This window comes from Epinephelus lanceolatus, chromosome 6, assembly GCF_041903045.1.
Source record: "Epinephelus lanceolatus isolate andai-2023 chromosome 6, ASM4190304v1, whole genome shotgun sequence".
Taxonomy (NCBI): domain Eukaryota; kingdom Metazoa; phylum Chordata; class Actinopteri; order Perciformes; family Serranidae; genus Epinephelus; species Epinephelus lanceolatus.
In genome coordinates this window covers 20,907,806-20,922,501 of record NC_135739.1, presented here as the reverse complement: position 1 = coordinate 20,922,501, position 14,696 = coordinate 20,907,806, and the positions used below count along the sequence as shown (strand labels likewise).

The following is a 14,696-nucleotide window of genomic DNA, read 5'->3' as shown; positions in this document are numbered from 1 at the left end:
CTTCCCTCTAAGATTTACACTTTATCCTGATACTATGGATATTTGTTACCTTAACATAATGAAAAAGAGAACAAGTTAGGAGTAATAATAATAAAGATAATAAATAAAACAAACCATTTTGAGCGCATTAACTATGGCAGTGGCTCATCTTAAACATGTACTGACAGCAAACTTTGTTTCAATGATGATGCAAATTTCTCCCAGCTACAGACAGATCTTGGTTGCATACAAATAATATTGAATTTGATCTGTTTTAGTTTGTAATCATTTATTTAATTCATACTTCATTCAATATTCATACATACATAGATTGAGAGTCTCATAACGTGGAAAAGTAGCAAGGTGGATTTCAGACATTGGTTATAATTTACTTTAACCTATATTTATAAGCAGCATATAGACATTTTTATTTTTTTATTTTTTTTTTAAATTTTGCCTTTACTGGACAGGACAGGTGGGCGTGAAAGGGAGAGAGAGAGGGGGGATGACATGCAGCAAAGGGCCACAGGCCAACTATAACTCCACCTGTGTGCACCCATAAGAGGAAGCTGATGTATAAACAGATAAAAATAATAATGTAGATATAAACATTGAAAAAATATGTTTTCATAGAGGTTGTAATAGTTGACAAATCAATTTTAGTACATTAATAAACACACAAAATGTCCTTAAAGATGCTTAGAACTACAGTATAGTGTGTTATGAACCATTAACTGCTTTTAAATGTCTAATAGGAGGCAGTCTCTATTGAAATAAGCACTATTTTACCACTGTTTGTATTTCAGTAAGCTGATCATGTCATTAACGCCGTCAGGATTACAGGCTAAACTCACACCATGATAACTGATGCTGCAGAGGTTTGCAGCACTGAAAGCAGTGTGAGATTAAAAGGTATACTGAGTGACCCTGATCGCTGATATCATGATGCTGTTGTTTGGAACATCAGTGGTTGAATTACATCGTCTGCCCTGCGTGTTCTTGAAGCTGAAATGCTCGGTCATCGACATTTAATTAAAGAAAGATGAAAATATGAACTTTTTCACTGGACCTGACTGACCTTCAGACCGAGGCCTGTCTGAGTGTTTGTGGCGAACACTTGATATGTTTTCAGCTCTGTGTCCGTCTGTATCCCCCATATCACATCTTTAACCTCTGACTGTTCTGTTTTCTGATAGTACTGTATGCTGTGGATTTTCCCAGAAAGAAAGTGGTAATTTGGTATTAATTATGTGGAGAGATAGTACTCATTTGATGCACTTCTATTTAATTGATTAACTATTAATTTCCAGTGAAACCTAGAGAGTCTTATAATAAACATGCAAAAATATGAAATTTGTAGACAGGCAAGCGTACAATTCAATATGTAGAGAGAATAAATATTCCAATAATAAATGACCTGGGTTTAAACTGACAATTCTCCCTGTAACTAGAACCACTTTACATCATGTTTTTCAAGAATCTTCCATAAAAAGTCCACAAATTTTTGGAAATTACACACCCATGACATAAAGTGTCACAGCCTTGTCAAAGTTACTTCTGAAATCCAAATAATAGCATCATACTGAATACACAACTGAAGGTTTTATATAACAGACGGATCATAATGCAATCCAAAACAACAACCCTGCAACAAATATTTTCATAGATTGTTAGATGTGTGAACCAGAGAGCCACTGGTTCAACTCTATGGTAACTTCTGAAGTTTGAAGTGGTGTTGCATTGGATTGCATTATACTGTAAGGTGTTTTTATTATTTTGTCCATCCCTGTGTATTTTAAAAAACACTCTTGCTTTTCTTTTGTGGTGAAAAAAAAAAGTCACACATGAACTCAAACAAGCCTCTCTTTTCAAAAGTCAGTGGTGAACAACAAAGGCCTGAGCTGCAGCCGTGTTTTCCTACTGGCTCTAATTGCCCTCAGATAAGCTCTGCTTTGTAAAGAGCTGCTATTTCCATGCCTGGATCTGGCCTGAAACAGCTGCTCACATTCTGCAGGCTCCTGTGTCTGCTGTTTTTTTTCCCATGAGTCCACTTGGTCGCGAGTGTGTCAGCATTCTCTGTCTTTTTCTCTGTCTGCCACACCGTGTCCTCCTTCTCCTCCCTGCTGAGTGAACGGGAAGCAGTCACCTGAACTGAATGCCATCTAGACCAATATTAAATAAATAAATCTATAAATAAATAAATGTAGAAATGGATAAATATGCCAATAAAATAAGTCCAGAAATTAATACATCTGGCATTAAATATATAAATAAATGGAAATGTATACATAAAAAGTAGTCAGTGTAGTTTAATAATTAAATAAATAAAAATAAATAAATATATTTAAAGCATTACTTTACTTTTTTCCATTACTTTTAAAGGACTACATATTTACTTCAGGGGACTTCTATTTCCTGAATCCATATTTATTTAGTTCAGGTGACTGTAGTCCTTTAAAATGTCCTTTATTAATTAAATCCCTTTTTTAAAATTTATTGAACTACACTGGCTTATTCGTATATTTATATTTACATTTTTTATATATATATTTGTCACTCATTTATTTATTTTAAATTTTATTTCATAGGCATATTTATTTATTTATTAATCTTGTTTTTTTCTACTTGATATTGACTTAAATGTTATTCCATACACCTGGACCAGATGGGATAAATAGGAAACCAGTCGGTGGCACTGGGTTGTTTTGCTGCCAGCCAGTCATTTGGCAGAAAAACAATTTTACCCAAGTGTTTTTTGTTTGTTGATTGATCCATGTATCAGGGCTGCAAACGTTATTGGCAGACTCAAAGTGTTTATCTACCAGTCTGTTAAAGTTAATTTTAGTTTCTTACCACTCTGGACATATGTCGTGGAGAAAAAGAGAAAGATGATTTCACACTCTGCAGGCAAAGACAGGCCCAAACACATGATGTAGTGTAAACTGTATCTGTCCAAGTCTACATATCAAACTGTGCAACTGAAGCGGTTTCATTCATCATTCTTTAATTTTGACCACACCGTGGAAGGGGTTTTCCCCTCGCCTTGTAACCCGACCTGGCAAGTGGAACATCCAGCATCCATTTCAAACAAAATGACAACCATCTGGACCTGCTGCTACAGCCCAGCATTAAAGTTTTTTTTTCCACAAAGAGAATCATCAGACGTGTTTTAATTTGACGAGGCTTCTTTGATCCAATTTAATCTCTTCCTTCCTGTTTCCCACAGAAAGCCACAGGAGCTGCAGGAGGTGCCATCCCCAGACGAAGAAATGGAAAAGTGTTTCTAGGTAAGTCAGAGGCAGTGGTGGAAGATGTACTCAGATCGTTTGTCACTATGTAAAAATACTCTGTCGCAAGTGACAATCCTGCATTCAGAGTATTAATTAAAGGGCCAGTGTGCAGGATTTATGGACATCTATTGGCAGACATGGGAGATAAAATGCACCACTATGTCTTCATTAGTTTATAATCACCTGAAAATAAAAATCATTGAATTTTTGTTACCTTAGAATGAACTGCTTTATATCCACATATGAGCGGATCCTCTTCCATGGAGTCTGCCATGTTGTTCTACAGTAGCCCAGAAGGGACGTGTCCAACACTGGCTCTAGATAGGGCCACTTGTGTTTTCACATTTTAGTGTTTTTGTGTTAATGTGTTGGTCCCCAAAGTTCTCCTACATGCCTGGCACACGGAAATAGTTTCAGTTCTGCAATCTCACCACTAGATGCCACTAAATCCTACACACTGGACCTTTAAATAAAACACATAAGTATTATGAGTAAAATGCACTCAAAGTATCAAAAGTAAAAGTACTCATTAGGCAGATAAATGTCCACTGTGACTGATATATTGTGATATATTACATTATTAGATTGTTACTACATTATTAGATTGTTAATACTGATGCATCGATGTGTAAGTAGCATTGTAATGTTGTAAATCTAAGGGGGTGTTGAATAAGTAACAGAGCCCAAAAGAAGTATTGGTGCATAAATTGTTACTCATTTTTTAAACTTTAATTGTCTATTTTTGTGGGTAAATACTGGAAAGTTTCAGGTTTTTGGGCCTCTTTAAAATTATTTAACCTAAACCATCTGAGTCGTTCAGATGAGAAACGTCCGCTTTGGTGGAACTGCTGAACATGTGAGAAGGTGCCTCAATGTAGACTATTAATCTTTATCGATGCATTGTATTTAAATGTAAAATTTTAATTTGAAATGTAAACATTAATTGTAGCTCTCAGATAAATGTAGTGGAGGAAACTGTACAGGAATGTAGTGGAGCAGAAGTATAAAGTAGCATAAAATAAACATACAAGCACCTCAAATTTTTAATGTAAACTCAGTCACTGTCCACTACTAGGTACAGGCTGGACTAAACCTGGCGTTTCGGTCGTGAAGTAAATGTGATTTGTTTGTTCAGAAACCTCGAACCTCTCGATTCTCAGAGAACCCCCTCTGTTACTAGCAGGTGTTATTGTTTGTTACACTGTGGTGACCTGTCAGCTGCCCCTCCAGCCGGCCTTTACCCAAAGCGTCAGATATTTCCCATGATGAGACTTCTCCTCCTCCTCCTGTGCTCCAAATATAGCCCATTTATTTGTATATGTGGTTGGTAACTGTTCTAAATCAAAGCCCGGTCTGCTCCCCTCCTCGGCGCAGGGAGGGGCTGGTGGTTCGTCGGCCCCTCAGCTGCCACCACCTGTCAACCTCCCTGACACACTTCCACTGAAGTTATGACGCTGCTCAGAGGGGACCAGGTGTCCCTCACCCTCCTCCTCCTCCTCCCTCGCGACTAGCCTGGTGGGGGAGGAATTCCTTCCACTCACCCTCTGTGTAATTGATGTTTCAGTTTCATTATTGTTCCGAGTTTAATAGACTTAACCATCCTTTGCCTTTTGATGGTGCTGTACATTAGGTCAACCCTCAGCGTCTGGCTGGCAGTCAGACGCTGCTTGCTGTCGTCCATTTTGGATCTTTGAGGTGATAGCGGGCATGTATGTATCCGCCATCATCTCCATACCAGTCCAGTGATCTAATCAAGCCTCTAGCTGGTAACGTCAGCCGTTACCATGAAGCCGGTGGGCACAATAACAATGACAGGGATAACCTATGATCCTGTTTCACATGAGTCATGACACGACTTTAGGCTGTGGAGTGGAGCACAGATGACTGAGTGATTTAAGAGAGGAGTCTCACCTCAGTTTGATATCATTTAGATGAGAAATGAAATGATTAGTTGATTAATGAGTTAGCTGATGGACAGAAAATATCTTCATTGTGAGGATTTAATGCCTCTCTTTGTCATAATTGATAGCAAACTAGGGCCGAAACTAATCATTTTCATCATTGATTAATCTGCAGACAGTTTTCTTGATTCATTGATTTATTGTTTGGTCGACAGAAATAATTGAAAATTGTGAAAAATATCCATTAAAGGCTCCGATAACCAAGAGTGATGTCTTTAAATGCCTGGTTTTGTAGGACAAGCAGTTAAAAAGCCAAAGATATAAAACAGAAGAACCTGAAAACTAGCCGACGAAAAGGACTCATCAATTACTATAAGTATTACTACCTTTATTTAACCAGGAAGTCCCACTGAGATTGGTAGCAACCAATTAAAACCCATTAAAATGCAACAAATACAACATGTAACACAAAAATCTGCTCTTTGGGAATGAGACTGTTGGTTGGACAAAGTAAGATGTCATCCTGGGCTTTAGGAAAGTGTGATGGACATTTTCTCTACATACTGACAATAATACACCAAATGATTATTTGAAAAAATACCAAGCAGATTAATCAATAAGGAGAATAATTGTTAGCTGCAGCCGTGATTGTAATCAGTAATGAAATGAGAATGCCATAGCTGCACAGACAAATGTCAGGGATTTGAGCCATGCTCTATTCTCCTTAGTAACTCCATAAGTTGCTGGTGATGAGAGTGTGTGATAAACAGCTAAATATAGCTCCGCATAAATTGTGTCGGAGCAAAAGAGTCATCAGCGTCGTATGAAGTCATCCTGTCACTGCTGTAAAAAAAGATGTTGGTGGTTTTCTTGTTCAAGGATTCATCTGTTTGTACTCACTGCGTCTCTAGACTATTATGGTCCTGACTGAAGGAACGAAGCAGGAACATAAAATAAGATCAGACCTCACACTCAAGAGCACAAAGGAGCAGAACACAGAATAACGCTTTCTCAATGTTTACTTCCTCCCCTGTAGATTTAGAGCTAAACCGTGATTTTAACGGCGAGGACTATGAATATGAAGACGAGGCCAAGCTCGTCATTTTTCCAGACCACTTCGAGATCCCCTTACCAAATATTGAGGAGTTGCCCGCTCTGGTCAGTGAGTCTCGCTGCACGGGCTCTTGTGTGTTTCCATGCATGTTGGTGGGAGAGGGTGCGCTCAGTGGTTCCCTTGTCACTGAACAGACAGCTTGATCGTTCTTGTTTTGAACAGGGTGTCTACAGGTCCTTGAAAAGTCTTAAAATGTCTTAAGATAAGTTTTCTTAATATAAGGCTTTTAAAAGCCAAATTGTTGGGGTTTTTCCTTACTGTTCATTTTGAACTGACATCAGTGTATTTACTTGGAAGTACTTAAACATTTGTGTCACACCAATATATTTAACTTATTCCTTTGTTTTTCATGACCACTTATCCTGTTAAGGATTGCGTGGAGCTGGAGCCTATCCCAGCTGACACTGGGCAAGAGGCGGGGTACACCTTGGACAGGTTGCCAGACTATCACAGGGCTGATACATAGAGACAGACAACCATTCACACTCACATTCACACCTATGAACAATTTAGAGTCATCAATCAACCTGCATGTCTTTGGACTGTGGGAGGAAGCCGGAGTACCCAGAGAAAACCCACGCTGAAACAGAGAGAACATGCAAACTCCGCACAGAAGGGTTCCTTCCTGGGTTCGAACCAGGAACCATCTTGCTGTGAAACGACAATGCTAACAACTGCACCACAGTGTCCTTGGTTATGCCTGTAGACACCCTGCTGCACCCTGCTGCAAAGCCTGAATCCATTCATTTTAATTTGAGTTTGATTGTCACAAATTTTTAACTTGGCACTTGAATATATAATATATTTACTGTTTCTAACCTCTAGTCGCTGTTAGTTTATTTAAAAGTTTCCATTTGGATGTATTTTTGTGGAAGATTTTGCTATTCTTATAGGCTGCTCTCTGCCAAGTGAATATTATGGGGAACCACTGGATACACACACTGTGCAGGTGTTGCTTTTAGCTTTGTATTTCTTTTCTTGCCTGGAGTCCAGAGGAGACATTTTACTCCTGTTTTAATTTGTTTTGTTTTTTTGAGTATGAGATTCTACAGTGAATGAGGTTTTGTGTTGGCATGTCATGGGGTTTAATTTTTCAAATTATTTTACGCATGTATCATTAAATGTTGTGAGTGCTGACCACCTATCCTATTTTCAGTTTGTTCTGCACGCTTTGTCTCTGCGCATAGAGACACCCTGTCTTCCTCTGCTGGATCCATCACTTTATGTGGCACAGCTTCACAATGTCTTGCATAGATCTTGCATTCCTGCGCTATTGCCCTTTCTTTTTACTGTTATTGATGACTTGCATTTAAAGGGACAGTTCACCCCAAAATTTAAGAATACTTATTTTTCCTTTTAGCTGAAGTGCTGTTTATTAATCTAGATGTTTTGGTGCGAGTTACAGAGTGTTGTAGATATCGGCCGTAGACCACAAACCTTGTTGTGAGCAGTTTCATATTGGAACTATTTTCTTTCTACCAAACTACACCCGCCAACTGTATCATTGCGCAGAGGAAAATGTGTCTAGTCAGGGACGAGAGACTCGCAAATATTAATGGCGTCCTCCTCAGTTGAGCGTAATGTTAACTAGCTCAGTGGTGCTAGGTGATCTAGTAGGAGATGCACGCTTTCGTCTGCATGGTGAAATGATTGGCAGGTGTAATTTGGTGGACAGGAAATAGTTCCTACATAAAACTGCTCGCAACAACGTCTGTGGATTATTTTGAGTAACCGGGTCATGATTTCTGGAGAGAGACACTTTGAGTAGCACAAGCCGAGTGTCATCTAGTTACATTATATTCGAGAAGGCAGAATATTTTAACACTCTGCAACTCACACAAAAACAATCCAGACTGATAAACTGCACTGCAGGTACAGTAAGAGGAAAAATATGTATTTTTGATTTTCGAGGTGAACTGTCCCTTTTCAAAGTGACCCCAATTAACCCCGCTTCCAGAAGTTCATTCTCTCTCTGCTTGATTTCTGTGATGCTCAGGTGACCATCGCCTGTGATGCAGTGCTCAACGCACCATCAGCCTACAAGAAGCAGGAGCCTGAATCCTGGGAGGAGGAGATCCAGGTGTCCAGACATGCCAGGAGCCTCAGACAGCTGGATAATGGGGTCAGGATCCCACCCAGGTAGGAAACCACTGCATCATTTATAAAGCAAGACTTAATTACATTTCTAGGCAGCTATTTACACGACTGCATTACTGTGTCTCCTGCTGTTTGCCTTGTTTATCCAGACTGTTAATATTCAAAATATAAATCCAATCATTTTTCCACCTGCTTGTGAGCAAAGTGCAGTTTTTAAATCATTCTGTGAGTCTTCACATGAAAATAAAAGCAACACAACAGAAACAGTCTCTGTGTCTTTCTCTGTCAGTGGCTGGAAGTGTCAGAAGTGCGAGATGAGAGAAAACCTGTGGATGAACCTGACAGATGGAGCCGTGTACTGTGGGAAGTGGTTCTTTGATGGGAGTGGAGGAAACGGTCACGCTCTGGAGCACTACAAAGAGACCAAATACCCCCTGGCTGTCAAACTGGACACCATCACTCCAGACGGAGCAGGTCTGAGACACCCAACGTGGTTATCTGAACTGTTGAATCCACAATCTGAGTTATTACGTAGTGTTAGTCAGTTAGTCAGCGTCCTTTAAATTGTCTTTTGGCAAAGTTTTACCAGAAAATATGTGTCTACGAAAAAAAACAGGTCTATTTTAGTGATGTAACTTATCCTTTGGTTTCAGATGTCTACTCATTTGAGGAGGAGGAGGCCGTGTTGGACCCCCACATATCAGATCACTTGTCACACTTTGGAATAGACATGCTACAGATGCAGAAAAGAGTAAGTTGTCTGAGCTGTGAACAAACAAACAAAAACCAAAATGTGAGGCTTCCACAGTGAAGGTTTCACACAGCTCTTTTTGTCTCCCTTCAGACAGAGAATGGCCACCACACAGACAATAACGCCCGGCCGCGGGTCAGTGAATGGGAGGTGATCCAGGAGTCGGGCATGAAGCTGAAAGCGGTGTTTGGCTCTGGTTACACAGGCATCAAAAACCTGGGCAACAGCTGCTACTTCGGCACAGTGATGCAGATCCTCTTCAGCATCCCTGACTTCCAGAGGATGTGAGTACACACAGTTAGCAAGAATATGTTTTCATCTTAATTATTTAACATGCAGACTATTTTTTACATTATTCATACACAGTATATTGTAGCGCCTATATCAGAGCATAAATAGGCCATGTTTAAGGAGTGATTTCATTGGGTGTTTTAATGTCTCAACTCTACAATACTGAACACCATGGGCCCTATTAAACACTCTACAGTGCGTGGTCCAAAGTGCACAGAGCAAGTGCATTTAGGGCATGTCCAACACCACTTTTGATAGTTAAACGGAGCATAGTCTGGGCACAAAGTAAGGCACAAGGTGTAGAGGGGTTGCATTAAGTCCCTTAATTAATCATAGGTTTGTTTTGGGCAAACATGAATTTAACCAATCAGACTGACAGGTGCTCCTGCAGCTGCTACATTGATAGTTACATGGCGCAGTAGACCAGGTTTTTGCTGGTCAATGGCATAATCTCTTGCTGCTCCCTCAAAATAGCAGTTCGCCAACAATGCAACAGACCACACCTCATTTTAAGACCTGCACGCCCATGGGTGCACAGATGGGTACATGTGCTACTTAACAACATGGGCGCTGGCTGGCCATGAAAATGACAACTGAGTCTGAAACTAGCAATGACAGTTGCTAGCTGTGCGCTGCTTTGTGTCAGGTAAGATCAGGCCCTGGGCCTTTGAACCTTCAGTACTATAACAATAAGAGGTTGAAAAAAATACTCTAAACACAGCATACATAAATGAATAAAATATTTTTACAGATATTAGATTTACTGGCAGGTATAGCAGCATTTGTGAGCTACTGAACAGATCTTGAAACCGGCATTTTGGTAAGTGAGTTTCTAAGCACGAGAGACGCCTAACAAGAGGTTCAGTAGGCCAGACAATTTTACAAAGTATGCCAGTCACTGATAAATGACATCAAGCAAAAGAAACTGGAGTTGCCATTTTAAACAAACTCACATGGAGATGAAGGACTTTATAATATGACCCGCTTTTGTAATTTCTTTTGCAATACTGCTTGTAATTACTGATGGTAATCTATAATTATGTTTGTTTGTTGATTGTCTAGCTCAGGATTAGGTATACATGTAATAGTAATACTTTTCTGGGAACGTCTTTGGTTATTTAAATAACTGATATGGCCCCCAGCAGATGGTGTTAGTGTCTTCATTGTGCCAACTTGTGTGTTTCCAGTGGTCTTATGTCTTTGTGATGTAACCATGTGCTCCATCTGAGGTGAGCGTGTGACATGTATTTTGATCTTTAGGTATGTGGGTAATCTTCAGAGGATATTTGACTATTCACCTCTCGACCCCAGCCAGGACTTCGCCACACAAATGTAAGTGACTCCAGTGTTACATAATGCAGTGTTAAGATACGCAAAACAAGTGAAGGTGTTTTTCAGTTGCTGCTGTGGTTGAAAAATGGCTAAGGTTTTGTTATGAGTTACCAACTTCAAATTTGTATCTTTATGATTACTCTGCTGTTTTATAAGAGGCAAAGTTTTGTCAATGACACTTCATTAAGATAATAAATGCATATTCAGTGGGGTGAAAGCCTTTTTTCTGCATCTTCTGGAAAATACTTGTCATATAAGCCAGTGTGTTGCAAGAGTCCAGTCAGGTGCTGTGGTCATGATGAAAGCAGAATGTTAGCCAGGCAGGTGACAAATATCAGATACTGTATGTGAAGCAACAAATGTTTCATATTCTGAGGCACAATGCCAGATAAACATGTTTATTCTCACCACTGCTGGTACTTTACAGCCTGTCAACAAAAACCAGGCCATTCAGAAAGAGAATCTGTGTCTCCAAATGTGTCGAGCCTGGACTGATTAAACATGACCCCTCTCTTAAAAACACTGAAGGCAAAGCATTAAATAAATTTGACTTTTTCTTGGACAGGTAGGATTATCCTAATTAACTGAAAATATTACTCTGTATTTACCTCTACATAAATAAGAGCGTTCAGGAGAAGATTCCTGTAGAACTCTTTCCAGATGCGTATGAAAGGACAAGCTGTCGCAGTAAGCATGGAGCCCACACTGTAACTAACTGCACTACCTGAAGAAATATTATCATATTTTTGGGAAAATGAAACCGTGATTCCAGAGAGAAGCAGACAGAGGGGTCTACAGTCTGTGTTTGAAGGATATATCCAGGATGTCAAACTGACTCAGCAGCAACAACAGGTTAAAAAGACAAAGATAGTTAGAAGCTAAAGCCGAACTATAGGCTACAGATCACAGTGTAAAAGTGAACCACCACATCACTGCTGATCGCCACAGAAGATGCTTAATATAAAAGGAAACTTTGCTGATATTGAACCAGCTGTGTGGCATCGCAGTGTGTGCAGATGAACGGTGTTTGGCTTTGCCCCGTGCTGCTGCCAGCACCCGGACCTATGCCGCTGGACAGGTAGGGATCTCTGAGGGAAGTCAAACAACGTTCATCTTCACAGTGCGATGACACAGAACTGGTTGAATATCAGCAAATTTTCCCTGCTTCTCTTCACTGGTTCCTGTACAGCAGGGTCGGTGTTTTTGTCACTGTTATAATCATTAAAAAGCAATTGTCGCTGTCCGATGAAAAACACATATCTTCACTTTTGACAATTTTGACTTTCTACAGTGCATGGAGTGTCCATAATATTCCCTAGCAACTGTTAGTGTTGGGTATCCAAATGACCAATGGATAGACGTTTTATTACATCATCTATTCAACGCATATCTCCATTGGGTGTCAGAAGTGTCCATCAAAGCGCATAGAAATTCAAAATCGTCAAAAGTGGAGATACGTGTTTTTTCATTGGACAGCGATGTAGCAGCATGTGTATACATTCAGTAGGCTATATCTTCAGTAGCTAGCTAGCTAACCCTACACTTTTCAGGGTCTGATTTTGGTTTTGGAACAGGGAAGAAACGTATATCTTTTTCCAACCTCTCCAGGTAACGAGTATCATTAATACACGACGTGCCCCAGACACAACATTTAGCTCCAAATCCACAAAACCAGCCTGGAAATGAAGGAAATCTGAAACGATTGCATTAGAGTCAATGGAGCACAGCTGTGTTGTTGTCGGACCCTGGTCTGAGCCGGCCTGATACGACGTCATGACTGGCCAGTCTGTGTCCGGGGGCGGGACTTAGCAAAGGGTCAATTATTTGGCGGATGGAAGAATTTTCACTTCTGCAACTTCACCACTAGATGCCACTAAATCCTCCACACTGGACCTTTAAGTGTTTGCTTACTCCTACTGTTACAGATTAGTCTTATTTATTGTATTTGTTTATTTTTGCTGAATACATTTTGGATTACTTTATGCATAAAATGCCAATCTTGGCCAGGAAACTATTGAAAATATTTTTTTAAATCTCAGTGAGGCTCTTCTGTGAAGATAAAGTTTAATTAAGATAAAATCTTGAATCATAATAGACTGATACAGACTTCTGTGCTTATATTCACTGTTTCAGCCTTGGGAGGATGTTACTGCTTGAAACAACTCAATGCTCAGATATACGTTTCTTAGCATGTGTAAAACAACATGAGACCAAATGAATCTTAATATTAGCTGTTGAAGAAAGATATACTGATGAAACTGATTGTACAGGAAGGGGTTGAGTCACTGCCCCCTACAGTTTATGTGTGGTATGGTATGTGGTATTTGTGATGAAATGTTTTTTGTCTCAACCCAGTCAGATCTGGTAAAGAATCATTCACAAATTTCCAAAAAGTAGCAATAACTGGAGCATTTTATAACGTCTATAAGGTGTAGGGAACAAAGGTTTGTGTCATAAAATATACTGTTAACAAATAAGACAGAGATTAGATTTGTATGTCTGTGAATCTGAAGGATTTAGGAAGAGACGGAGAATAGAAAAAATATATATTCCTGAAAGGTTTGGTACCATGGTAACAGAGCTGAATTTAAATTGGAGCCAGCTTTCTACGAGCCGGGGTGAACAAGTTAGTCCCTCAGGCCCCAGGTAGACTGTCTGATGATTTTGAAATGTCTTTCTCTGTCTAGTATAGACCCACACCCACACTAAACTGACAGACTGACCTTATGTTGTCCTGTTTATACCTTTTGTTTTTGTCCGACAGGGCTAAAGTGGGACACGGACTCCTCTCAGGCCAGTACTCCAAACCACCCATGAAATCTGAGCTCATTGAACAGGTGATGAAAGAAGAATACAAGGTATTAAACTGGGTATGTGCAGCTCCCAAACTGACAGAAGCATGTTAATACTGAGTGGTAGCAAAGTGAGTCTTTTTCATTTCATGTCCAAACTGTTAGGGTTGTAAAGAGGAAAGAGTCTCAGCTTGCCAGTTTGATGTTTTCCCAATTTAAACATGAAACAACTTTCATAAGGCAGCATAATCTGTGTTATTAATACACCTGAGCTTTTGTGTGATTGCGACAGCTGGAGAGATGTTGATCGAAACAACATGAAGACATGATTTTGAGATACACTGTCAGGTTTTCTTGTGCTTTGACCTTTTTCCTTTAGTCTGAAAATAGCCTGGGGCTGCGGTCCCAAATGTGCAACTCAAATTGTTTATGAACACAGCTCCAGGCGCAGCTCTAACCCAGTGTTTTGCTTTTAATTTCCCCCACAACACTGCTTAATTTAGTCACAAATACTAGTTGTGCATAATGATTGCCTTCATTATGAGTGCTTCCTGCAATCTGTCAAGTCCTCTAACAGTTGGGTTGATTCAGTAGGGTATTTCTTTGTGTGTTTTGCTGTACTAATTTGAATGCACGAGATATGAAATCATTGCCTTTTCAACCACATAGTACACAGCTGCCGGGAAATTAGGAGAGGAAAGCCATTAAACAATAATGGGGCCCAGCACCATGTCTGTAAGCCCCAGGCTTCTTTTAGGCCTTACCAGCCACAGTAATTGATAGGGCAGAGCTATGATCCTGCACTTCCTACACATGTGATGGTGGGGTCAAGTTTGGGTACTTATTGACAGCTGGGAAAAGGCTTGGGTTGGCATGCTGTGGTCAGTCTGTACTAAGGAAATATCACTCATTGAAACTATTTACAGTGAAATGCCTTTTTAAGTTTACTAACCTGGCAGGAATTGTATGTGATACATTGGCTAGAGGTGTGACAGAGGTGTAGGGATGTCTCCACATGGTATTAATTTATAATGAATTGATTATGAAGATGTTTAGTTGGTGTATACTGGGTAAAATAAAAGAAATAGTGAATTTAAAGGAATAGTTCAACATTTTGGAAAGTATGCTCACTTGCATTCTGGTGGAAAG

At 39.7% G+C, this 14,696-nt stretch overlaps 1 protein-coding gene across 3 annotated transcripts in view; it reads left to right on the top strand.

Annotated features, from left to right (window-relative positions):
* Positions 1–14,696, top strand: part of usp13 (ubiquitin specific peptidase 13) — a 52,919-nt gene that overhangs the window by 4,367 nt on the left and 33,856 nt on the right. Inside the window, exons 3-10 of one of the 3 annotated variants that reach the window (XM_078168799.1) lie at positions 3,206–3,266; positions 6,207–6,328; positions 8,281–8,423; positions 8,671–8,855; positions 9,035–9,132; positions 9,226–9,416; positions 10,684–10,755; positions 13,520–13,592. In XM_078168799.1, the coding sequence (XP_078024925.1) occupies positions 3,206–3,266; positions 6,207–6,328; positions 8,281–8,423; positions 8,671–8,855; positions 9,035–9,132; positions 9,226–9,416; positions 10,684–10,755; positions 13,520–13,592 (945 nt within the window). Of the gene's footprint in view, positions 1–3,205; positions 3,267–6,206; positions 6,329–8,280; positions 8,424–8,670; positions 8,856–9,034; positions 9,133–9,225; positions 9,417–10,683; positions 10,756–13,519; positions 13,626–14,696 lie in introns of all 3 variants that reach the window. The other 2 variants (XM_078168798.1, XM_078168797.1) reach the window with 2 other exon arrangements.